Source organism: Trachypithecus francoisi, unplaced genomic scaffold (assembly GCF_009764315.1).
Source record: "Trachypithecus francoisi isolate TF-2019V2 unplaced genomic scaffold, Tfra_2.0 Lachesis_group2, whole genome shotgun sequence".
Taxonomy (NCBI): Eukaryota; Metazoa; Chordata; class Mammalia; order Primates; family Cercopithecidae; genus Trachypithecus; species Trachypithecus francoisi.
In genome coordinates, this window is record NW_022681465.1 from 40,501,370 (window position 1) to 40,528,348 (window position 26,979).

The following is a 26,979-nucleotide window of genomic DNA, read 5'->3' on the forward strand; positions in this document are numbered from 1 at the left end:
TACTATACTAAAAAAGTAACAAACCTAAATATCTCAGTCATCGTTGGAAGTTTCTGGGATGTTGTGATCCACATCCGGATTCCCTTTTAGGAATGAACAATTGCCTCTGCTGAAGACAGCTGGTTTGCCCAACGTCATGCCCCATTCTAGGAGCAGCCCACAATCAGTGGCCATCCAACATGCAGGTAGAAAGGTCTGTTCCCCTCACTCCAACTGGAAAGCAGCTCTGAAGCACCATATTAGTTTGAGAACTGTCATTCATAAGATAGCAACAAAATTCAGCTTCTCCTCTGCACAATCCTGCTTCCTTCATTTGCCTTTGATTACAAGAGCACTCTGTAATAAAATGCCATCTAGTCAATTTCCAGTACCGCCCATTCTCTAAGTTTAAATCACAAAGATAACTTGAATATTTTCAAAAAATCTCAAGGGCACATCCAGACTACGCAATTTTAATCATCACGGGTTAATCTATGAGAAAGGGAATACAACATATGATTGCAAACACTCTTTAGTGCCAGATATGCTTAACACCAACCTCTGTGTGACCACAGTAACACCGAGTGATAAGAAACTAATATTACAATTAATAACCAAACAATTGTCTAAGCAGCACTTTTTAAAACATGTATCATCCTAAAAGCCTCGGGTAAGGTTGACAGTAGCACCTTTGGCTTGGGAAAGTTTCAGAAACTGTTTAAGTTTGGGATTCGGCCACATTACCAACACACACACATACGCAAAATTTTTCTGGAATACGGGGGAGTGAATCAAGTTATACCAACGATTCCATTTGAATCAGCACTAACAGGATTATCACAAACCTGGATAATAAAAATAAACTTTCTTCACTTCTCACCCAAACATGAATTCCTGCAAACTTGAGGTGAACTGGGAAATGACTTTTGGAAAGCTAACACGCTTTTATGGAGATGCAGAATGTTATTTTACCACACAATTAAACCAAACCGAGTAGTGGTAAAATAATTTAGCGAATCGAGGTCAGTATTAAAAAAAAAATCTGCAAAGATGTTTTCAGTATTTCACTATTGTTTTACATGCTTGCATAGGTATGTGGTGTATTATAAGTACACGGGGTCTCACATAAAATGTATTTTTTTCTTTGCATCGGGGTGAAAGGTGTTTGAAAATGTCTCAGGTTCTGCTACCCAAAGCTTGCAGCACAGGCCGCGGCGGGGAGGTCTCCGGTCCCTAGCGGGGCGCCCCTCCCCTGCCTCGCGGTACTTACAAAGGAGTCGCTCACGACCAGCACCACGTTGGGCGCTTTGGCTGCTCCCCGTCTCTGCTCCCCCGCTCCGGGGGCCTGTACCGCTAGCGCCGAGACTGCGATCAGCGACACCCACAGCAGTAGCATCGCTGGTAGCGGTTCTGAGAGCCTGTCGCCGGGCCAGCCGCCTCCCTCTGGCGTTCTCTCCCTAGCAGAGTACGGTAGGGACAGCGAACAACTCCCAAAGGTTGCAGTTTGGTTTCTTGATGGTAACGTCGGGCTTCACGCGCAGAACTACAACTCCCATCAGGCTGAGAGCGCGCACATGCGCAACAGAGAAATCCCCGCTTTTACCCACATTAAGGCTTTTAAATCAAATACCGAGCAAATCAGAACCCAGCCACTTCCAGTCACGTGAATGATTCCTAGGAAAGGCGCATGCGCTCTCATTGCAGTCTAGGCATTTGTGGAAGAGGAGCATCTGTCCCAGGTGGGTTCGGATCTCCGTCGCTTTTGCACAAGGGATCGTAAAGGCGATTGAAATGGTACTTAGCGAAAGAAAGAATCGGGGCCGGGGCTGTTCGTTTTGGGCCGCGCAAGCGTGACTGAGTGTTCGGGGAGAGCGTGAACTGGGCGGCGATGAGGTGGCGGCGCGGCTGTCACTTAAGTTCAATAGGGCGGTTCCTTGTGGGGCCTCTGGGTGGACCGCCTCAGGTGCGCCCTGAATACCTGAGAGCCCCTCGAATACCTTCCCAGGGAAATCTCTAGCCTGTCTCATCTTATAGCTTCTCTTACTCTGTGCAGTCAGGATTTACTGTGCTCGCATGGGACGAGGAGCGGGGCCTAGTAAGAAGTTTCAGGCTGTAGGCGGGGGAAAGCATAGCTGTTCCTTGCCTTCAGAGAGCAAAGGAGATAAGCGAAACTGGAGGGGGAAATGGGCTCTGCGACGTATTCAGTTAGTTGGCGTAGGTTCAGAATATCATTGTTTTGCCGCAGAATAAAAACCGGTCTCTTTTGACTGTTGAATTCCTTTGGAGAGTTCTGGAAGAAGCAGATTTCTGTCCCAAAGCCAAATTCTAATTTCAGTATCTAGTTTCGAGTATATAATTTGCACATCACACTAGTAGTTTTAATATTCTGACAGTAAAAAGAGGAGTTGTACTACTTACTTAACATAATTCAACTGAATGCTAGTATCTGGCAGGTTTTTTTTGGCATAAGATAATTGTAATAAGGAACAGATTTATTTAATACTCACATGACACTTAGGTGCTGAGCGTTACACTAAGCATTTACTGAGCATCTACTGCATGCCAGATACTTTTATATGGAATATTTTCCATGATCCTCACTTTCACCATATTGCAGATAGGAAAACAGGCTTAGAGAGGTTGAATGACTGACCTGAGTTTACACAGGGAGCCAGTCAGAGCACGACTGAAAATTGAAGAGTTTATGCCGTAACTCACTAAATGCTCTGTCTGCAGTTAGTTACAAAATTTCTTGACAGTCTACTGAGTTTATCTGTTAGTGTAGCAGAATTGTTACTCAAGCAGCGTGATAAAGATCTGCGGGTGACGCAAAAACGTAAACAGTGTTGGGCGCGGTGGCTCAAGCCTGTAATCCCAGCACTTTGGGAGGCCGAGACGGGCGGATCACCTAAGGTCAGGAGTTTTGCGATCAGCCTGGCCAACATGGTGAAACCCTGTCTTTAAGAAAAATACACAAAATACTGGGTGTGGTGGCGGGCGCCTGTAATCCCAGCTACTAGGGAGGCTGAGACAGGAGAATCGCTTGAACCCAGAAGGCGGAGGTTGCAGTGAGCCGAGATCGCACCAATGCACTGCAGCCTGGGCAACAAGAGCAAAACTCTGTCTCAAAAAAAAAAAAACAAACAAAAAAAAACCCTAAACAATAGTCTCGGTTTACACGAGGTTAGACTTCAGGGAAGCAAAACCTAGCATACATGAAATAATACAGCGTGGAAGGTAATACAAGTGGACTCCCTCATAAACACAAATTTGTTTTGAGTTCATTTGGAATGTAGGATGTATTTTCTACCATGGTGACAATATTGACTGACATTTGAATTCATAAAAGTTATATTTAACTTTGTGTCTGATTCCATAAACTGTACTTACTCTCTACAGCCTTGTTTCCACAGGATATGTACTCTGATGACAGAATTACAAGAATACATCTTTTTCTTCTTTCTCCCCTTGGCAGTGTCAATAGGAGCAGGTGCTGCAGTGATTTGGAGCAAGACAGATATTTTAGAGCCTTAGAGACATTGTGCTGGAAGAATCTAAGAGGCTTCTAGTCCTACTTCCCATCTGACATTCAGTTTATCCTAAATCATTCCTGCTGAGTGGATTGTTCAGCCTATGCTTTTTCATCTCTAGTGATGGGAAACACTTCCACTGAACACCTCATTCCACATTTAAATAGGTCTCATTAAAAGTTCCTATTTTAAGTTGAAGTTAATCTTCCTCTATTTTTAACCATTCATTAGTTCATTTTTCTTCACTTTTACATGGATAATCTCTCCCTTTCAACAGTCCTTCCCCCCACTCCCTCTCCATCATTTATTTTTTTCCTAGTCCCCAGTTTCTTCAGCTAGTTCTCATAATTTCAGGTTCCCTCATTGTTTTGATTACTGTTTTGTGAACATATAACATTTTTGCTAATCAGTAACTATGCTATCAGAAAAGGTACTCAGGAGAATGTAACCATTTGCCTCACTTCCTACTTCCCTTCTGCCATTTTTCACTCCTGCATGCTCTCCCCTAGAATACCGAGTTGCCAAAGCCCTCTTTGGAAAGTGTGGGTCGCAGATGCTTCTGTGGCTTGTTTTTCCCCAGGCGTGTCCTCAAAGTATGTCTCGATAAACCTCTACTGATTGAGACACTTCCCTCAGTCACTCAGTTTTTTGTTAACACTGGTAAGCTTTGGAAGCTGAAAGATCATTAGCTCTTTATTGAATATGTATTATTCAGTAAGTGTTGGGTATCTAAGAAGCTCTGAAAATATAAGACCTACATCTAAGAATTTATTGAATTGGGAGACAGGTTATGTCTATAAAAGATAATAAAAATAATATTTGTTAAGTTGCAGTTGAGTAGCTCAGTTAACAAGTGGTTTGGAGAAGGAAGTGATCCCTGTTGTAGGCTGTACTCTAGTATTCATGTAGTGTAGTAACTAATTTGAAGAGGATACTCATGTTTGATGATAGCTGTCTTTTGAGGAATATAGATGCTTCTTATGATGGGGTTACACCACGATAAACCCCATTTTAACTTGAAAATATTGTAAGTCAAAATGCATTTAATATCCTGATAAGCACATCCTAAAGTCAAAAAATTGTAAGTTCAGCCATTTGTAAGTCAGGGGCCATTTGTATAGGTAAGAAGTTTACTTCTTGAGAGAGCAAGGAAGAAGGAGGTTGCAGAGAGGTTTGGGGATTTTGCATGTGTAGAGAAAATTTGTAACTGAGTTATCACACTAGTTGTTTTAGGAATGGCAAGTAGTGAAGTTGATTGAGAGAATAACAGTAGATAGGACATTATTAGTATAGATTATGTCCAGGTACTCCATCTATGTTTATGTCAGGTTAAGTGATGCAATTCTTACTTTACCAGTGAGGAAATGGGCTTTGACTAATGAAGTCAGGTACCCGAGGCCTAATGGCTTTGATCCTAGATCCATTTGATCTCCTAAGCTCACTCTCAACTAGGGTAAGCCTTGGTGGGTGGATATGACAGAGTAACGGGGCTGACAGGATCTAGGGTATTTTGTAAGAACAGAGTTGAAGTGACTGAGTGATAAATTAAAACTAGATTGGATGAGGAGGCCAGCCAAGTGTTACCAGGGCTAAAGAAGCCAGTGAAATAGTCAAGTTGGTACTTTTTTTTCTTTTTTAACTATTATCTTACTTTCCTAAACATTGTTTGGATTATTGTACTTTCTTTTCTTACCAGTAAGACTTTTTACTGTTGAACTTATACTTCTATTTAGGTGGATCACTAATGAGTGTTTTGGTTAGGGAAACTTTTCATTCCTTGTTCATCCCTACCTGCCTCACCTAAACATTGTTTACTTCCTAGTTCTGAAGTAGCATGTTTTTTTCACTTTATTCAACTTTTCAAAACCACCTCCATTCTCTCCAGGGACCATTCTAGATTATTTTTTGTTTGACAGAAGCCACTTCAGGGATGCTATCAAAATATTCTTAGAATTTGTAGATGTGTAGTTAGTTGTGTTACTATTTTTAATGACTATTTAAATGCATTATTAACATTAAAAATTTGGCCGGGCGCGGTGGCTCAAGCCTGTAATCCCAGCACTTTGGGAGGCCGAGACGGGCGGATCACGAGGTCAGGAGATCGAGACCATCCTGGCTAACACGGTGAAACCCCGTCTCTACTAAAAAAAAAAAATACAAAAACTAGCCGGGCGAGGTGGCGGGCGCCTGTAGTCCCAGCTACTCGGGAGGCTGAGGCAGGAGAATGGCGTAAACCCGCGAGGCGGAGCTTGCAGTGAGCTGAGATCCGGCCACTGCACTCCAGTCCGGGCGACAGAGCGAGACTCCGCCTCAAAAAAAAAAAAAAAAAAAAAAAAAAAAAAAAAAAAAAAAAAAACATTAAAAATTTTTCTGTTTTCATTAGATTACAAACTAATATAATTGTATTATATTATACTCCTTCTGTTCCTTAGAACAAAGTTCTATTCTAATATAATTGGGTTGCAAATTGGGTATAAATAAGTACCCTTAGTTGTCTGTAGATGTCCTTGATTCAAAGCAAAAATGGCACAGAAATAGTAGATATTCTTTTTTGGCTCCATTTTTTAGATTGACATCAGTGTATTTTGGGTTTCTGAAATGATATTTCAAAATCCTTCTGATCTCTTATAGAAGTTTCCTTTTATCATCTGAGACCCTAGGAATATAGTTTAAACCAATTTAGAAATTTGGAGATTAAGATTAGTGCCTCTCTGGGAAAGAATACAAATACTAAAAATCGTACATAATTATTTCTCATGTTTTAAATTATGAATTATGAAAATTGAATCTGATGCTTTAAAAAGTTTAGAAGGTTTTGGGTTGTGGGTGTCATCCTTTTTATATGACTGTCTCATAGTTGGTTTTATTTAATTTAGACGGAAAATGGGTAAGGAACAATCTGAAATTCAATTCGGGAAGAATATAGAGGTAGTAATAATACGTAAAAGGTAAGTGTCTAGAATGCTAAATAATAAATTGGAATCTATTTTTATTTAATGATTGTTTTTACTCATTCCTTTCAGAAGAAAGATTTAATGGCATAGTTTTTTGTTTGTTTTTTTTTTAATGTCAGACTGTGGGTAATCACAAAATACCTTTTGTTATTAGATTTAAAGGTATCATTTTTTTCCTTTCTGTAATTAGCTTCCATTATCATTATCATTAGTATTTATTGTTATTGTTGTTTTAGCTTTGTGGAATCTTTATATGAGCATACTGGAATATTATTTAAGGTTTCATAGCCTCAACTGGGGACAGTAGGACGTATCAGTTCACTTACCTATATATGTTGTCTTTGAGGAATATCATTGCCTTTATGGCATGACTGTCACTTTCTAACTCTTTCTAAGTGCCATTGTTGCCACTTTTTATGCTTGATTTATGTTGGATAAAAATATTTTGGGTTGGCCTGGCGCGGTGGCTCACGCCTGTAATCCCAGCACTTTGTGAGGTCGAGGCGGGCGGATCACAAGGTCAGGAGATCGAGACCACGGTAAAACCCCGTCTCTACTAAAAATACAAAAAGTTAGCCGGGCGCGGTGGCCGGCGCCTGTAGTCCCAGCTACTCTGGAGGCTGAGGCAGGAGAATGGCGTAAACCCGGGAGGCGGAGCTTGCGGTGAGCCAGATCGCACCACTGCATTCCAGCCTGGGGAACAGAGCAAAAAAAAAATTTTGGGTTGGTAATAGAAAAAATTGAGTGAAAACGTACAAAATGAATACGCTTGTTTAAAAAAAGTCAGTTGAGATTGAGAAGAAAAGTGGGAGGAGAGGTATAAGAGGGAAGAATTAACAGGGAGTTGTGTTGTGGAAGAATATTAAAGACATCTCCCTCTCTTGCAAGAGAGCTAGGTGTTTCTTTGAAATGTTAGAAATCCTTACAATCAAGGGAAATATCCAAAATAGAGGAGTATGGGGTTACATGGAATCATTTTGGGTAGTAGGTTTTTACCCTTGGAAGGAAAATGGGTTTAAGTGGTACCTAGTAGGTGGTTGGATCTCAATAAGGGTTTGTATAGAAAATTGGTGAATGGACCTTTCCCTTCCACCCCACCCCCCCAAAAAAAGAAGGAAGTAGCTTTTAGGGTTGAAAAGGGGCAGATTTTTTTGTCTTTTTAGAAATTAACCTTCTGAAACTTACGTACATACATATATGTGTGTATGCTTGAGTGAGAGAGGAACTCAGTGCTAGCGTATTATGTTAAATGTTGCATCAAATGAAGAAGGAATTAGAAGAGAAGAATAGAGGATTCCATTGTAGCATGAAGAATTGTAATTACATATGGAGACACACAGATACTGAAGGATATTTAATATTAGAATTGATTACCAAGAGAAAAATGGTATTTGTTTCTATATAGTGGTCTTTAAAAACAACCTACTTAAAAATTCCTAATGGCTTCCTATTTGCTGCTGTATTTTAGTTCATACATGTCTTTTTGACTTTCAGGATCTGTAATCTGAGGCTCTGTTTGACCTATCCAACCTAATTTTCTTCTCTTCTTTAATAAGTCCCTTCTGATCTATTCAGCATGGCTTTCTTACTGTTTCCTATACTTGCCACAACTCATTCCCACTTCTCTCACTTTGCTAATGCGTTTGCCTCTTGAGTAGAGCAATTTTCCTTCTTCCCTCCATTCTTAAGTCTTCTTCTATTAATAGTAGCTGTTAATAACATCACACCACACACCTTTCCTCCTCTAAATTCCTATTGCACTTCCAGTCATTACCCTTAGTTTAGCATTTGATTACTGAATGACTTATATGTCTTAAGTCTTTCTCTTGATTTAGATTATATTCTTTATATATTTTGTATATCATGCATAGCAAATACCTTGGGGGCTGCATGTAGTTTAGTAGTGGTTGGTTCTACCTTGTTTGCATACGTGCCCTCTTGAATGTTGGGTGATAGAAGAGATGGTGAACTTCCTCCTTATGTAATGGTTGTGGTCTTCTGTTTGTTTTTAATTTGAGACTGTTTTTGTTCCTTTTCAACTTGGACATCTTTTGATGTTTTTACTTGAGTATCTCTTTTTGTCTCTTTTTATTGATCTAGATCAGTTGTCATCATCCTTGATGTTATTTTCTCCTTTTTAGTCTGCAGGGTTTTTTTTAACCAAAGGAACCTGGTTTGAGAAAATTGTGAAATCAGCATTGAAATTTGTTACCTACTCCAATCAAGATTTGCAAACTACAAAAAAAGTTCTGAAGGTTTCACCTATAAATATATACCAAGATAATTTCAGATAAGGTAGTAGTTTCTAAATCAAGAACATATGAAATATGGTGCTTTAAATTATATAATTATTGTAACTCGGCAAAAAAGTTACTTATCTGCTTATTTAGGGAATCTGGTTCTAGCTGTAGATAAATTGATTTTATGGTATCTTAATTTTTCTATTATTTTGAATCCTAACATTTTTTAAGTCAAAAAGATTAAAAAATATATATCTAACTTCTCAAGCTTCTTTGGTCGCAACTTCTGTGTTAGCTTCTTCTTTGGATATAAGGGACTGTCAGTTTACCATGTCAGTGATTCATCTTTTTGGTACATTTTACTCCCTTGAGCATCTGAAACCTATAAATACTTAATATTTACCCCAGCTTTGTTTTACCTTTCTATGAGATTAGAGGAGCTGACAGAAAATACAAATGTTTCTTTTTTTCAACATTGAATTATGATTGAATTAGACTTGTTTACAGGTAAGCCAGAATAAGTTGTGAAATCTTAAAATATGCTAATTTATTTAAAATTAATATATCTTAAGATTAAATGAAGAAATTATCTACTAAATAAAATATCTTCTTATGACTGAAACTAGTGTACAACCCTTTTGCATTATCCATTGCTTCCATTCACGTTTAAACATTGTTTTTCTTTAGAGAAAGTATGGGTAATAATCCTACAGTAATCCTTATTGTGAAGAAAGTTAATATCCTGATTTATGTTTCACAGAAACTAGCATTAAAACAATGCTTTCTTAAACTTTCATATCACAGTCACTGAAATTATTTGTGTTGGTGTTTTATCTGTGACTTGGGCTTATTCTACTGGATCTTGCTTTGTATAGAGTGGGAGAGTTGGATTGAGATTGGTATGTATTTTGAGTTCTGATCAACAAGATCATTTGTATTTTAGCCAAAATATATGGAGAATGAATGTGAATAAAATATAACTCAATTTCAACACTTATTAATTGATCATCTATAATTCGTAAGATACTAGGTCCTATGGATGTGGCAGTGAAAAAAAAATTTCTTGCCTGCATAGAACTTACATTCTTGTGGGGGTTGGGACCTAGAAAATAAATAGGATAAATAAGTAGAATATATAGTATATGAAATGTGGCAAATGCTTTCAAGAAAAATAAAGCAGTGAAAGGGGTTCAGGAAATACTGGGTTGTTGAGAGTAGGGGGATGGCAAGATTAAAATGTTAAATAGCATGTAGAGGGAAGGTTTCATTGAGGAAATGACATTTGAGTACAAATCTGAAGAGGTTAAGGAATAAACTGTGTATATGCTAGAGGGAAGACTGTTGCAGATAGAAGGAGTCTTTTCTCTTTCCAGGTTCCCTTTCCAGGTGACTAAGTTTGTTGGAACCTTTACGGGTGGGTAGGTATTACTGTAGATTCACTCAGGCTTTCTGCCTTGACAGAATGTCCAGCAAGGAAGTGAAAACTGCTCTAAAAAGTGCTAGAGATGCAATCAGAAACAAAGAATACAAAGAAGCTTTGAAACACTGTAAGGTAACCAGTATTTTTTTCTTCCACAATAAAAGTATGTTACCCATTTATAAACATTGTTGATTTGTAATATGTGAATTATTTACTGTCCAAACAACAAAAGGGGTAAGGCCATTTAGTAGAACCATTAGAATGGTTAGACATTTAGCTTCCAATTAGCAGGATAAACTACCTCTGCCAAACTTAATTTTCTCTGTATTGGTAACTTACCAAAACCAAGTTCTGAAAACCTGAATATCCCATAAATGTCTTTTGATGGTTGTATCATGGAATGCTACTGTATCTTAAAGTTTTCATTTTTTAATGGCATGTTAGTGTTCTTTTTCTATTTGGTTTGTGGATGAGAGAATCAAGATTATAAAGCTTATTTTTATGTTGATGGAAGTGTTTCCATTCAGAGGGAGAAATTGGACTCAGGGGAGAGACAGAGGATAGTGGTAGGAGTAAAGTCATCAGTAGGTGAGAGGTACACTGGGATCCAGAGCTTGAGGGAGCCCTTTAATCCTTCTTCCATCTTAGCAGGAGAGAAGATAGGTGCCCATCATACAGTGCTGGGCTTGTAGATTTGGTGACGGGAAAAGCTTTCTTCTCGAATGGCTTCTATTTTCTTGGCGAAGTATAAGATGAGACTGGGAGAAGACTTGGTTAGGAGGTTTGAGATAAAAGAAGGTATGAAATAGCTTCTTTCTTTTTTTTTCGTGGTGGGAAAACAAATGTGCTAGTAAGGACTGGAAAGATTAGCAGGCCCTAGTGATTGCCCATTTGAAGTTTCAAGCTATTGAAGTGAAATTAATGAACTCCGCTGTAGTTTTCTCTCTTCATATTCAGCTTCCCAGGTTTGGAGATGGGCATGATGGGGTTCAAGTGTGGATGGAGAGAAAGAGGAGAGGAAAGACATGCAAAGGAGTTGAGGTTGTGATGACAAGGGATTGATGACAGTGGTGAGTCCTGGAGTCTAAGCTGGGTAAGGAGGAATGAGAAATGAGAAGTGGGCTGATAGGCAATGGAAAAAGGGGTTCGGATAGAAAAAAATTAGAGAAATCAAAGGTTAAAGATTTGTTACCATGGGTCCACTACAGTAATTGAACTGGAACGGTAGGAGAGGAGCAGATGAGTACCGTGCTGGAAATTCAGATTTTGGATGGGTGAGTAGCGTGGAGGTCATGTAACTGAGAGGCCAGAGTCTTCAATGGGACATCAACATGAAGGTTAGAATGAATACAGGCACTGAGGTGGAAAAGAAGGATACAGAATTTTCACTGAAGGAAAGGGGAGTTAGGAAGTTGGTAGACTGTAGCAACAAGAAGGCTGTTTTTAGTAGTATAGTTGGATGGCCTGCGCTTCAAAGGCAGTGGGGTTGCTGAAGGAGGAAGGAGCAGAAGAGGACTGTAGGTGACAGTGTGAGCAAGGAGAAGCTGCTTCTCATCTCCGAGGCCTGTGGCATGTGAGCTGTAAAAGAAGTCAACTGCAATCTGTAGGATCTATAGGGGAATTAGCCATGTTTTCATTGAGGCAGAACTTGGTGTGGTTAAAAGAAAGGTTAAAAATATGGAGGGAACTTGGCTGATCCAGATTGGGAGTTTCAGAGGGCACAATGAAGAATTTAGGAGAGTGGTAGGGAGGGAATTGGGCAAGACTGGGGGGGTATACATGGCAATATGAAGATGAGTCTAAGGAGTAAACAGATAAAGGATACCCTTGTAAGGTTTAGGTTTCTGGTGGTGACTGATGGAGCTCAGCAGGGATGCAAGGCCATGATGGTATTCATCTTGATTTAGAAGAAGGTAGGCCATGTGTTCCAAGTGGGGACAGGTTGTGGATGGAGTACAAGAAGGGAAGAAGGACTGTTTCCTTCAGCACTAGGTTTATCTAACAGATGCACGTTTCAGTTATTATATACAGCACCACCATAGTTGTCTTCTTTCTGTAGGCTTTCTGCAAAATTCAGATATGAATTACACCAAATAGTTAATAATTTATACTAGAGAGACCCAATTAGAAAAGGCAGATGGATAGCTGATCAGTTCTAAATGCCTGATTACTAATGTGTAGTAACCCAGAATATTGGTTGAGACTGAATGCATTTTTGAGTAAAGGAATGTTGCATTTGCTGTGGGTTTGTCTCATCGTCACTTTGTCTGCCTGTGGCTCTTTATCACATGATATGAGTGTCTCTTCAGGGAAGCCTTCTCCAGTTTGTGCAGAGTTCCGTACTTTTTTCTCTGTGTTCTTTCAGAATCTCGTACCTGCTTTCACCACATTGTTGATAATTTTTTTTTGAGACGGAGTTTCACTCTGTGGCCGAGGCTGGAGTGCAAGGCTGGAGTGCAGTGGCGCGATCTCGGCTCACTGCAAGCTCCGCCTCCTGGGTTCACGCCTCAGCCTCCCGAGTAGCTGGGACTACAGGCGCCCACCACCACACCTGGCAAATTTTTTATATTTTTAGTGGAGACGGGGTTTCACCGTGTTAGCCAGGATGGTTTCCATCTCCTGACCTGGTGATCCGCCCACCTCGGCCTCCCGAAGTGCTGGGATTACAGGCGTGAGCCACTGCGCCCGGCCGGTAATTATTTTCTTAAACATCCATTTCAGATTCTGAAAAAAATCTGGTCATGAGGCAGATAGTCGGTGCTTAACTAACTGCTGGTTGACTATTGCATTTTGTTCAGCAGTTAAGTGCCAGCCATTGTAGCTGGTGTTGGGAACATAAGCATTAATAAGGTGCCAGTGTTTAGAGCTTAACTTTGGTAGTTGCATCATTGTTGTGGTTTGTTAGGAGGCAACATTATTATGTTGAAGTCAAAATAAATAGAGGCACGAATATTTAAATTGAATTTTATTTTGGGAAGCAAGAATTGCAATTTTGGGCATACACACACAGGCTAAGTGGTCTTTTGTCTGTCTGAAGAACAAAGAGAAGGTTGGCCATTGTATTGGAAAGAAAAATGTTGTGTATTATTTTGAAAGAAAGCTCACTGGTACTAGAGAAGCTTTTGGGAGCTGGCAGGCTCTGATTGGTGAGTGACAATAGTAGGTAAAACTAGACTTAGAGTCATGGCAGCTACTGGGGAAAACTAATCTTAGGATTACAGCAGGCCCTCTCAGCAGCTGGGCTTTTGGAAAATTTAAATCTTGGAGCAGGTGCTATGAGGCCTGAGTGCCTTTTTACCCGGTGTTCCCTTTACTCTGACTTAGTCAGGTGACAAGAATGACCCAATTTGTGTAATCAGTGTGTTCACAGATAGAATGGAGCTTGTACTGCATATTAGGGACAGATTATTAGAAGTGTTATGTGGATGCACTCAAGTCAAATAATATGACTGGCTTAACTCATGGAAATACTCTTATTTTCTCTAGAATAATGTAAAACCTTAAGAAGTTAATTTCATTTTAGCTACTGGTTTTGTTTTTCTTTCCCTAGAATATACTTGCTAACTGCTTCAAACTATTTTATTTTACCTTAGCAAGTAGTTGTTATTTCTGAAAGCAATTATCTCTACATATAATTTTTATTCCAGGTGGCATGTGTTGTTTAAACATTCATTGCCACTATTTATTTTGAACATATTTGGTATAGTCACATTGGGGTGAATCTACTTTCCTCGTCTATAATCTCGAGAAAAATCCCTGTGTCTAATATGGGGAAACTATCATGGTGAAGGAAAACATGAGAGTTGGATTAAGTGAAATGAGATGGAGAACAGTTTTGTGAGTTTGACCAGTAGCAGTATGGAGACAGGCAGGATGACTGAGTAGTTACTGTTCTTTTTATACCCAGTATTCTCAAAGAGCACGGGGAGGCATTTGGTGGAGGTGTCAGTATCACTTGGGCAGCTTTAAAAAAACCACCTGTTATTTCAAAGCCATTATGGTCATTCATACAGTCCAACTCCTTCCCCTGAGGAAACTGAAACCAGATAGGTTAAATGGCATTCTGAAGTTTACCCTGTTAGTGGTAGATACAGATTTCCTGACTCATAAGTAGACTTTCTGTTATTGTTAGTTCATTTGCTTCCAAAATTTACTGACTTGCTCTTTTATTTTTTTTTAAATCAGACAGTGTTAAAACAAGAGAAAAATAACTATAATGCCTGGGTTTTTATTGGTGTTGCTGCAGCTGAACTAGAACAACCTGATCAGGCCCAGAGTGCCTATAAAAAAGCTGCTGAATTAGAGCCAGACCAATTACTAGCTTGGCAGGTATGTAGAAAAATTTTTTTTTTCTGTATTATGGGAATGGATTTTTTTTTTTTTTTTACATTTTTCAAAATACAGGTTTCAACACTAAACTAAGCATTTAAACCTACATTTGCCCCATGTAAGAAAAAATTTAAATTTATTGGTTTTCTAAACCTGAAAGTTCGTTTAGAAAAAAAGTGATGCGAAGGATGTTGTTTAACACTATTTAACATCCTACCTAATAGATTATTTCAAATGTGAGCACTCAAATATAAATCTCTACCTTAGTTATATGTGCATATAAAAGACTTATCCATAATATCATTCTTTATGCTTACCTGAGGAAAAAGAAATGTTTTTAATGTTTCCAAAAAATAAAATAATATAAAAATGTTTAATGTTTCTATCTTTGAGTGCAAGTTAAATTCTTTTTTCTTACTTAGTGGCCTTAATGTTTTTACTTAGATTCTCCAACTTTTTTACATTTAATAACTTTGTTTGGTATCTCAATCACACCTTTGAAACTGATGAATACAATGTTGTAGGCCCTGGAGGGTATGAACCTGTTTGTCTTAGGTTCATGTGAATAAGAACTTGAGGATATCTGGTAACACACTTAGAGAAATTGATGCTTTTATAATGGACTGAGTGGTTTAGGATATCTGATCCTTCTTTAAAGCAAAAATGACAATTTTCACAGACTACTTAATTTTTTTTTTGTTTAATTATATCATATAAAAGTAGTGACACATAGATCTTAAAATTAAATCTTCTCACCTCCCCTCACCCTCCCCACCAATGGTAATGCTATTATGTAGCATGGTTATGCTAGTTAGCTTGATTATGGTTGTCATTTCACAGTGAATACATATATCAAAATATCAAGTTGTACACCTTAAAAATAAACAATTTTTATATGTCAATGATATTGCAATAAAACACTTTAAAACACATGCTGAAATTTAAAAAAAAGTGTCATATAGTAATCTTAGATGGGAAGATTATAAAATAGCCATTAAAAGTGTTTATTATTGTGAAGCACTTCAAATGAATTTTCAAAAGAAAAGGGAATGGTATACCTCTTTATTCCTGTCACCCATACTCAACAATATCCACTTCACCTGTGCCCTCCGACCCTTAGTTATTATATTTAGAGGCAAATCCCAGGCAGATCATTTCATTTGTAAATTGTAATAATCCTTTTTCATAAATAATCTTTATAGATTATCATATTATTTGGCAAAATAAATGAATGTGAGAACAGCAAATGTTTTAGGAAAAAGAATAATCATGAGTACTTCTTCTTTTAGGGGTTAGCAAACTTGTATGAGAAATATAATCACATAAATGCTAAGGATGACTTACCCGGTGTTTACCAAAAGCTCCTGGATCTTTATGAAAGGTAAGAAATGTATGAGGAAAGGCCAGTTTCTTTCAAAGCTTGAATTTTAATAAACTGATTAAAATTCATATAGAAGTATTCCAACATTTACTGGGAATTAGGAGGCTTTTTTCTTTCAAACATTTGTCACAGAATCTTTTGTGATTGAAGTAGAATCAAAATACTACTAGTAAGAGGACTGACTAATTTTGGAACTTTGATATTATTTTCAGTCAATATAATAGAAGATAATATTTCCTAAACCTTTTCTTTTTTATGAAGAGCTCATTTTAGAAAATTTTACTGTAGTATGAAAGAAGATATGTTCTAATTTAAAATAGTACCTGAAATTATTATTGGAATACTTAAATTTTAGTGTTTTAAGTCCTTGGTTATTTTTACTAATCAGATTCAAAATCCTTTTGTGTGTGTGTGTTTTGTTTTGTTCTAAGTGTTGACAAACAGAAGTGGTGTGATGTCTGCAAGAAACTTGTGGATCTATATTACCAAGAAAAGAAACACCTAGAGGTTGGTGAATGATTTCTAACTTCTTTTAATAATAGATGGGCTGGGCGCAGTGACTCACACCTGTAATCCCAGCACTTTGGGAGGCTGAGGCGGGCAGATCACCTGAGGTCGGGAGTTCGAGACCATTCAGACCAACATGGAGAAACCCTGTCTCTACTAAAAATACACAATTAGCTGGGCATGGTGGCGCATGCCCGTAATCCCAGCTACTCAGGAGGCTGAGGCAGGAGACTCGCTTCAACCCAGGAGGTGGAGGTTGTGGTAAGCCGAGATTGTGTCATTGCACTCCAGCCTGGGCAACAAGAGTGAAACTCCGTCTCAAAAAAGTAAAATATAATAAAATAAAAATAGATGGGGTTCTATGCTTTTGCGATTTTTATATATTAACAGATAAAAATGTTTTTATTTGCAGATTTTACATGTTTATTGACATTTTTACATTTTGGACAAAATAATTTAAAATCTCCTTCTTTAATAGGTGGCTCGAACATGGCACAAGTTGATAAAAACACGGCAGGAAGAAGGTGCAGACAACCAAGAGCTTCATCAACTATGGAGAAAATTGACTCAGTTCCTGGCTGAAAGTACGGAGGACCAGAATAATGAAACTCAGCAATTGGTATTGACTCATTTATTCCTCAAGTTTGTTCATGAAAATGGATCATTTAATTGAGTTTAGAAAATAGAAACATAATTGATCATTGTCATTTTAATTTCCATTTCCCTAGTAATGTTGAGCATCTTTTCATGTGTTTATTTGCACCTGTGTATTTTCTTTGGTGAAGTGTGTGTTCACATCTTCGCTGGTTTTTTTTTTTTTTTTTTTTTTGAGACAGAGTCTCGCTCTGTCGCCCAGGCTGGAGTGCAGTGGCCGGATCTCAGCTCACTGCAAGCTCCGCCTCCCGGGTTTACGCCATTCTCCTGCCTCAGCCTCCCGAGTAGCTGGGACTACAGGCGCCCGCCACCACGCCCGGCTAGTTTTTTATATTTTTTAGTAGAGACGGAGTTTCACCGGGTTAGCCAGGATGGTCTCGATCTCCTGACCTTGTGATCTGCCCGTCTCGGCCTCCCAAAGTGCTGGGATTACAGGCTTGAGCCACCGCGCCCGGCCTTCGCTCGTTTTTTATTGCGTTTGTTTCTTTTTATGGAGTTTTTTTTTTAATGTTTAATTTTCATAGGTTTTTGGGGCACAGATGGTGTTTGGTCATGAGTAAGTTCTTTAGTAGTGATTTGTGAGATTTTGGTGCACCTGTCACCCGGGTAGTGTACACTGAACCCAATGTATAGTCTTTTATTCCTCACCCTCACCCAAGTTCCCAAGTCCATTGTATTATTCTTATGCCTTTGTGTCTTCATAACTTAGAGTGAGAACATACAATGTTCTTATCATATGTTCACTTATGAGTGAGAACATAGGATGTTTGGTTTTTCACTCCTGAGTTACTTCACTTAGAATAATATTCTCCAGTTCCATCCAGGTTGCTGTGAATGCTATTAATTCATTCCTTTTTATAGCTGAGTAGTATTTCATTGTGTGTGTGTGTGTGTGTGTGTGTCTCTGTGTGTATGTGTATATATATATATATATCACAATTTCTTTTCCACTCATTGATTGATGGGCATTTGGGCTAGTTCTGTATTTTTGTAGTTGTGACTTGTACTGCTATAAACATGCATGTGCAAGTATCTTTTTTGTATAATGACTTATTTTCCTCCAGGTAGATACCTAGTAGAGGGATTGCTGGATCAAATGGTAGTTCTGCTTTTAGTTCTTTTTTTTTTTTTTTGAGGCAGAGTGTCACTGTCACCCAGGCTGGAGTGCAGTGGTACAATCTCGGCTCCCTGCAACCTCTGCCTTCTAGGTTCAAACAATTCTCCTCCCTCAGCCTCACAAGTAGCTGGGATTACAGGCACGCGCCACGATGTCTGGCTAGATTTTTGTTTTTAGTAGAGGTGGGGTTTCACCATGTTGGCCAGGCTGATCTCGAACTCCTGACCTCAAGTGACCTGCCCACTTCAGCCTCCCAAAATGTTGGGATTACAGGCATAAGCCACCGAGCCCAGCCTACTTTTAGTTCTTTAAGGAGTCTCCACACTGTTTTCCATAATGGTTGTACTAGTTTACACTCCCACCAGCAATGTAAAAGTGTTTCCTTTTACCTCATCCACACCAACATCTTTTTTTTTATTTTTTTGATCATGGCCATTCTTGCAGGAGTAAGGTGGTATCGCATTGTGGTTTTGATTTACATTTCCCTGATCATTAGTGATGTTGAGCATTTTTTCATATGTTTGTCAACCATTTGTATATCTTCTTTTGAGAATTTTCTATTCATATCCTTAGCCAACTTTTTGATGGGATTGTTGTTTTTTTTCTTGCTAATTTGTTTAAGTTCCTTATAGATTCTGGATATTAGTACATGAATTACCTTGGAAATAGGACATTCAATGATGAGTCAATGGATGCTCAAAAAAAAAAAAGGATTGTATGTTAGACTAGGTATTTTGTAAATGTATAATTTTAAATTCATAGAGGCTCTTCTAAATAAAGTCAGAATTATTGGCCTGTAGTCTCATGCGGAGTCTGGATGGAGTAGAATTGGTACTCACGGTATCAGAATTTCATTCCCTTGTGTTCATAAGACTCTGCAATGCATCAGTAACTTAATCACTGTAAAAAGTAAAGTGAAAATTGACTTTCATGAAACTGCTTATGGTGTCTAAAAAGTTGTACCTTTAAAGGTGTGTTTCTTTACACTACTGAACTAAGAGTACTGAATTACTTTGAGGTTTAACAATTCCACTGTTTAGAGTATTTATATTTAATATTTAGAGTATTTATGCCTAGAAAAAAAGTCTTTATGGTGCAGATTTTAAAGTGATCGAAAAGAATTTTTTGAAAGACTAAAAAAAAATTGGTTTTGAGCCACATTTGGAAAATATATCTATCATTCTCCTTTTTTTATTTGTAACTTTAAAAGTCAACTTAATTTCTTATTATAGTAAATAGCTACTTAATGTACACTTGTTAAATTGAGTGGAATTTTTAAATAAACAAATGTAGGCCCTATATAGGATTGGGAAGTTCATTTATTTGTATATGTGTTCATTTGGTCACTCATTAATTTGTTTATTCAGAAAATATTTATTGACTACCTATTGTGTGTCAGGCAGTGTCCTAAGAACTGGGGATAAAAATAAGAGCATAAGATTTCTTTTTTGTGTGTGATAACATGATTTATCTGTGCATATATTCAGTTGTGGAAAAAATTGAGCAGTAACAAAATTAGATAGCTTAGCAGTTTCTCTTAAATTGTATAATATCATAATATAACTTCATTATTTTCCTTAAAATAGTGTAGGTTACCAGAATATCAAACACATTCCAAAATAAGTAAAATGACTTTTTGGATTGTCTGTCCTACCCTCCTCCATGACAGACAATTAATTGTACTTATGATTTTAAGAATTGATTTCTCACTGTTAATAATAGATAAAAGAATGGGATTTATTGTTACCTTGAATACTGAGTATTTAGAAAAAAATGTATCACAGATTTTTCATTTGGAATAATTTTATTACTGTTTTAAAAAATCTTTTATGCTAGACTGTTTTGAGCTGTGTTCCTTCTTTGTAAGATTGTTAACTGTATCAGGGCAGCAAAATTTTACTTATTTATATAGACTTTATACCATACTTTCCAAAGAAAATTTGAGATATTGAACTACATTGTGGCTTTTTGGTATTAAGTCATGAGTATTCATTTTAAAATGCAGAATATGTAGCTAACTGAGTGGTGTGAAGTGCTTTATACCACTTGCTTTGGATTCTAGTATTCTGTTCTTATTTAAGACATATTTAGAAGGCCTGTTGACCTTCAAAGTCAGTTAATATTGCATAAGAGAAGTGATGGAATGTTCTTCAGAGTCAGCTAATACTGCATAAGAGAAGTGGTTTCATTACAGTTCAGTCATATCTCCGCTTTTCTTTTGGCGAAAGTATCACCTAACTTTTTAACTATTTTTTTTTTTTTTTTTTTTTTTTTTTTTTTTTTGAGACGGAGTCTCGCTCTGTCGCCCAGGCTGGAGTGCCGTGGCCGGATCTCAGCTCACTGCAAGCTCCGCCTCCCGGGTTTACGCCATTCTCTCGCCTCAGCCTCCCGAGTAGCTGGGACTACAGGCGCCCGCCATCTCGCCCGGCTAATTTTTTGTATATTTTAGTAGAGACGGGGTTTCACCGTGTTAGCCAGGATGGTCTCGATCTCCTGACCTCGTGATCCGCCCGTCTCGGCCTCCCAAAGTGCTGGGATTACAGGCTTGAGCCACCGCGCCCGGCCATTAACTATTTTTTAAAGGTTGAAGATCTGCTATCATTGAAGATATTTCAAAGAATGTGCTAGTGATTTCAGAAGAATTGTTTTAAAAATGATACGTGAGCAGTAGCAGCTATGCTAGCATATAAGACTATACTCTGGTTGACTACTTTGTAGGAGACAGCAGGCACTGGGAAGTGCGTTTTGTTAAATTAATGTTGTTAATGCATAGTTGTTACTTACCAGTTCAGTGCGGTTTGCTGGCCAGTTGGAGTTAGAATGCATTCCAAAACTTACATATACACTTTTTCCCTCATTGGAGTTGTCAGGGTCAGACTGTAGAATACATTTGCAGTTACTTGAAGGTGTAGTTTGTGTAGGAGAGTCTTATGCATTTAATCATTTGTCATATACGTAAGATACAGATGATAGCTTTTGTATTTGTTTCAGCTTTTAACTGCTTTTGAGAATGCACTGGGATTATCAGATAAGATTCCTAGTGAAGATCACCAAGTGCTTTATAGGCATTTCATTCAGAGTTTATCCAAAGTAAGTTGATTTTTTAAATCTCTAATGTGACTTGTATGTATTTCTAATTAGGAAAGTGTTCATAAATACATTTTACTACTACTAGAATGTAGTGTATTTTGCTTTTATATTTTCAAGTTGCCTCATGAGACCACTAGATTGAAGAAGGCCTGTGAAGAAATGATAAACATCTATCCTACTGTACAGTATCCCTTAGAAGTGCTTTGTTTGCATTTAATTGAATCAGGTAATTTCTTCTTTATTATAGTGTGTGTCCTAGAGGTGTGTGATTATGTGAGTGATGGTATTAATCAAAACATGTTTTAGTGTCTACCATGTTTAAGGTGTTGTTTCTGTGTTTCTGGACATAAAAGGAAGTATAATGTGTAGTCTTTGTGTACATGAAAAGACAAATATAGGAAAGTACAGTAATACAGAAGAATTATGAGTTGCCAGATTTATTGTTGATTAGTGAAATCTTTTTAATGGTGGGAATTGGAGGATGTCTTGAATTTTTTTACAGATACTAGATAAACAGGAGTAGGGGAAATGTACTCCAGCTGGCATGAGCAGAGATATGGAGCTGGGTGCATATTTTAGGAATGGTAAAATGGGTTTGCTTACTATAGTGGAAGAAATAACTAAGATATATTTTGGCTAAATAGGTCAGGCTCTATTACACAGAGCTGTGAATATCATAGAAAGGATTTTTGGAAAGTTTATCTGCCTCAGTGTTGATGTTATGTCACAGTGTCATAAGAACATTGTTATGAATACTGTAATATTATAAAGTAATTAAATTCCTGAATCTCCTTTGTTAATGAAATAGAGCATATTCAAGGGGGAGAATTTGTCTCTGTGTATACTTCATGCTCTTATATCTTCATGTACTTTCTTTGCGGGGAAGAGAGAAGTGATGATGACTAGCTTGCTGGGAGTTGGCAGAACTGTAGCTATGGATGTCTTGTGTCCAGGAGTGGTATTCCACCAGTTTACAAGAGGTTGGCTATATTGGTTTTTCCCACCAGCCTCTTTCCTTTTGGTCAGTATCTGTGCTGAATACATTTTTTTTTTTGAATAACCTAAATTTCATGCCTGTATTCTCTTGAGGTGAACAAGTTCACAGAAGTCAATCACTGAAATAGAAATATTAGTACATACACCAGTGTGGTAGTGATTGTCAGTTATTGCAGAGCTTGACTAATCCATTTAATTTTTTTCACTGTGTTGCTAAATGAGTATATACATGAGAATGCTTTGTATGTGAATGACCCTTACATGTGTCATAGTGAAAAAAGGGTTGAAAACTACTGCTAGAGATAACTGTGAAGGAAAATTCTTTGGTAGAAAATGACCATTGCACCTATCTCAGTTCTCCTCACTTTAACTCTCCTTTTAAGTCTTCTTTTACTTTTTTGTTTTTTTTTCCTGGTGTCTGAATGAAAAAACACTGTTGCCTTCAGCTCTGGTTTTGGTGGAAGCAGATGCCCTTTGCCTTACTTTAACTGAGTCAAAGATAGATTTAGGAGAGTACTTTTTACTACCATAAGAAGAAAGAGAACATAAAAAGTATAGTGAGCGGAGTATAAAGTCTTAAACTAACATGGTGTGCAGGACAGATTGTATAGAAGGTGGACTAGCTCCAGTAGACTAAGTGACACTAGGTTTGAATGAATGAGGAGTATGATAGTGATGTAGAAAGGAACAGATGAATGAAAAAATGAAAGTTATTTCATAGAGGGAAATAGGCAAATATCGATTTTAACTTTCACCTCTCCTGAAAAGTTGGCTCAATATGGCCTGATGATTTGTATGAAATGTAGGTTATTGAGAGGAGATGTTAAGGGGGCAGTCAATGGGAAATGCCCATCAGTGGTTTGCAGATGAGAGATCAATACTAAGGGTAGACATATGGTTTGGAAGTAATTTGCATGTAGGTGAAAATGACATGGAATGGTTGCCATCAGAGGAGGACTAAAGGGAAAAATACTGAGAACTATACTTTGGGCAATGCTGGCTGGCTTGGAGGGAAAGAGATGAAAAAGGGAAAGGGAGTAAGTGGAGAAAGAGAAGGGATGAAGTCAGAGAAGAAGGTGGACTTTGATGAGAAACAGCATAGATGACAGGGAAAGAGCATTTCAGAAAGACTATTATGGTCTGTCTTGACATATTGAGCCAACTGAGTTTATGATTGTGAGGCTTTTTATTAAGGCTATCTTTTTAAATGAAAGTGATTGAATTAGAGCTTAGATTACAGTGATGGGGAAAGAATAGGAAAAGGCAGGTATACAAAGGAAAGTAGACTTGACCAAGTGCATTAGGGAGTAGTAGGATGAGAAAGTGAAGCCCACAGAGGGGATAGTAAGCTGTTAGAGGGGTGGGAGAAGAACTGCAATGGCTGCCTGGCAGGAGTAGTATAAGAAGAAAGAGTTCCTAGGTTAATTAGTTAATACTATGAGTGTTGCACTGAGACTGAGGAGGATGAGCTATACCAAGCACAAGGAGCATACTCATGAAGTCTTGTGATTTTTTTTTTTTTTTCCTGATAGGAAGCTTAGTTCCAAAATTACCCAGATCCTTCCAATTTTAATGTAAGACTCAGTGTGTTCCAAAGATAAGTAGGCTGATTTTCTTTATTGTAGGGCCCCTGGTACCAATTATTTTTCCCTATTCTGCTGTTACTGTTGTTATTGAAAAATTAATGGCTGGTGTTCACTCTTTTCTCTTTATTTCTTATTCAGCTATTTGTGGTTTGCACCATTACCTCAGTCTTGGCTTGCTCACATGCCAAATGACACAGTGAATACTTTGAAAATTCTTTTTGAGGACTAATGGAGTGCTTTCTCAATAAGCATAAATGTAACTATAATGTAGACTTGTTCTTATATTCTAAAAAGCCTACAAAATAATAGAAAAAATAGGATCAACAAATAGGCTACAGAGTTTTGCACATAATTCAGTAGTTGACAAAGTTCTCTAATAAAGAGATAGTGAAGGGATTATACCGATTGATTAGAAAGTGTCTTGGTTTAAATGAAAAAAAAAATCATTTTTGAATAAGCTTATAGATTTGTATCATGTAGAATGGAAAGAAAAGAAGGTCTATATCACAGCAAAAAGAGTATATGTGGATATTTACACATATGGTAAAACCAGGGAAGAGTTCTTTCCCTTCTGAATTGTTGGTTGCTGGAATTTGTGGAATTGAGCAATTTAGGTTTAGGTACATTTCAAGGTAAAGTAGTATGCTTGAGGTGGAAGTTCAATAGTTAATGTAGGACAATGGGTTGCTATGCTTTTTCTTTTAACTGCTCCTCTAAACCCAACTTTAGTGTATTAAAAACTTCTGAGAATTGTAGGGTCTCTGAAGTCTGAGCCACCCTCCCACAAAGTACTTCAGTATGTACAGAATTTGCTACTTCACAGCAGTTAATTACTGGGTTCTCCTCCACTGAGAACAAATGTATTTCATTCTCCTTTGTCCTACTTTGCCTGTTGAGAATTGAATATTCATTTTCAAAATGACTCAGTTTGTAAAGCTTCATATAACAAGTAGTGAATGGCTTTCACAGTTGTCATCTGTTGAAATGTTTTTTTCATGCTAAATGACTTTTTTATTTATCTTATTTTGCTTTGTTACTGAAATGGGGGAGGATTAGAAAGCTTGGTTCTTCAAATTCAAGCAGAAAAGAGCTGGTTTAAGATTTTGTGCTTTAAAACTATTAGAAAATCCAGGTGAAAATAAAGATATGAATGCCACCAAATTGTACATGGTTTTTTTTTTTCCCCTCTCAAGCTAGGTTTATTTAAAAGAAAAATTAGATAGTTTTTTTGGGATGTCAGAAATGAATTTTTTAAAAACCGACTGTTTTTGTAGTAAACTTTAAGAAACAGAATTTCATAGTTATTACTTAGCATCCAACATGGACCTCTTCAGAATACCCTCTATCCTTGGAATTTTAACATTCATTAGCCCAAATCTGGCTTGTTTTTTTGAGAAATAAAAATAATACTGTCTGACTGTTTTAAAGTTGTTAAATCTGGAACCTTAGAATCCTTTAAATGTTAAAAAGAGCAGATAAGTAAATAATTTTCTATTCATTTGCAATGAATAGAATTCAAAAGCAATGAATTCTATTTCCTCTGTTTTTGTCCTCCACCAAGGTTTTTATTTAGCTAATATTCTCAACAATAATAAGTATGAAGAAGAGAAGGATTGAAAGTTGAAGCTAAAGTATTCCTTGTCTCTTTATACAAAGATCATTAGTGTTGTTATTACTGTTTGTAGTTTTGAGAACACTATAGAAAATTCCTCTCAATGCCACTTGGTCATATGCAGAGAATTGTTGCCCAGGGCCGAACATGAACATAGTCTCCCCAAATCTTATTTTGTTTTTATTGCTATGCTCCTAGGCTTTAGCAAAGGAAATATGTTAGGAAGATTTACCTTGTTTTAAAAGTCGTTTATGTTCATCTCAGCCTTTTGGAAACTATTTTCACGTACCAACCCACACTTTGATGACCTGTGTGTTGTTTAAACTACCCTAAATATGGATGTTCATTGGAGAGATGCATGATTTTTCTTTCCTATTTTCATCTCGGGTATATTTCCTGTAATACAGGCAGTTTATGTAGTCAAGGTCTGTCATAAACTGTGTTTCTATGGAGGAAGAGTGTTTAGACTCAGATGGGTAGAGATAAAAGGTAAGAGTTTGGTAGCTATTTTTTTTTTTTTAGGATGGTGAAGATTTTTAATTTTTTATAGTAATTTTCACCTGTTACCTATTAACAGACTAAGCCTTTTTGAACATCAGTCATGATGGTATTTTTAAAGGATCATCACAAAATTTAATGAACACCTATCATGCTGGTCTCTACTCTCCAGAGGTTACTCTATTCTCCAGAGTTTACCATTTAGCCACAGAGGCAATAAAGGCAGAATATTCATGTTATAAGACTAAAAGTAAAGGTGGTATATAGTATTAGCAAGTATTGTAGACCTGTGGTCTTTAAGTATGATCTCTGGACCAGTAGCATCAGCATCACCTGGTAACTTCTTAGCAATGCAGACTCTTAGGTCTTAAACAGACCTACTGAACCATAAACTTCAGGGATAGGGCTCAGCAGACTGTGTTTTAACAAGTCTTCCAAGTGATTCTGATAGTGCAGACAATGTCTAGTTTAGACAATACCACTGGATCAAAAGGGAAAAATCCACTAGTTTTCTTGGGAGGATATAGGGTGTATGGAACTAGGCATATTTATTTTTGGATTCGTATTTATGGAAGCTATGGTGAGAACATATTGACAAGGAAGTTCATGCCTGGAAGCGTAATAGTAGCAGACTTGTGTCTTTTTCACTGGCTTACTGATCAAACTAGTATTTCTTCCAGTTTGTTTTCATATTTTGCCAAACAGTACTGAAGTTTTAACTCTTTAGTCATTATGAATTCTTTTGATTTTTAGTGCTAACTTGGATTTCTAAATCAGTGTATAACATATTACTACATATTACTAATGGATTATACATTGGTTTGCAAATGGTTTTCAGAAATTTGAAACATATGAGCTAAATGGTATTATGCAAATAATTTACCTTTGACATCTGTGACTGAAACAGTGGTTCTACATGTGGTTTGGACTTATATATTTTATATAGTTATTAAAGCATTGGGTCTTTGTTTTCAGGAATTTTTTTCCCCATATTTATTGCTTCAAGTTGTAGTCTGTCTTTTTAAGAATTCTCCTATAGCGTGAACCCAGGAGGCGGAGCTTGCAGTGAGCTGAGATCCGGCCACT

The 26,979-nt window shown here is 37.4% G+C and overlaps 2 protein-coding genes across 10 annotated transcripts in view; one reads left to right on the top strand and one right to left on the bottom strand.

The window, feature by feature from the left end:
* Positions 1 to 1,580, bottom strand: part of ARSK (arylsulfatase family member K) — a 50,364-nt gene extending 48,784 nt beyond the window's left edge. For 4 of the 5 annotated variants that reach the window (XR_004429730.1, XM_033179092.1, XM_033179093.1 and 1 more), the window contains exon 1: positions 1,250 to 1,580. Coding sequence is in view for 3 of the 5 variants with exons in the window: in XM_033179092.1 (XP_033034983.1) it covers positions 1,250 to 1,375 (126 nt within the window). In the remaining 2 variants the exon portion in view is untranslated. Of the gene's footprint in view, positions 1 to 24; positions 337 to 1,249 lie in introns of all 5 variants that reach the window. The other variant, XM_033179095.1, reaches the window with a different exon arrangement.
* A 22-nt stretch (positions 1,581 to 1,602) lies between these two features.
* The window catches only part of TTC37 (tetratricopeptide repeat domain 37), a 98,820-nt gene continuing 73,443 nt past the window's right edge, over positions 1,603 to 26,979 (top strand). For 2 of the 5 annotated variants that reach the window (XM_033179096.1, XM_033179099.1), the window contains exons 1-10: positions 1,618 to 1,718; positions 6,386 to 6,457; positions 8,605 to 8,758; positions 10,165 to 10,255; positions 14,309 to 14,452; positions 15,742 to 15,833; positions 16,265 to 16,340; positions 16,819 to 16,959; positions 21,103 to 21,201; positions 21,319 to 21,427. In XM_033179096.1, the coding sequence (XP_033034987.1) occupies positions 10,166 to 10,255; positions 14,309 to 14,452; positions 15,742 to 15,833; positions 16,265 to 16,340; positions 16,819 to 16,959; positions 21,103 to 21,201; positions 21,319 to 21,427 (751 nt within the window). In that variant the 5' untranslated portion in view covers positions 1,618 to 1,718; positions 6,386 to 6,457; positions 8,605 to 8,758; position 10,165. Of the gene's footprint in view, positions 1,719 to 6,385; positions 6,458 to 8,604; positions 8,759 to 10,164; positions 10,256 to 11,080; positions 11,194 to 14,308; positions 14,453 to 15,741; positions 15,834 to 16,264; positions 16,341 to 16,818; positions 16,960 to 21,102; positions 21,202 to 21,318; positions 21,428 to 26,979 lie in introns of those variants that run through there. The other 3 variants (XM_033179097.1, XM_033179098.1, XM_033179100.1) reach the window with 3 other exon arrangements.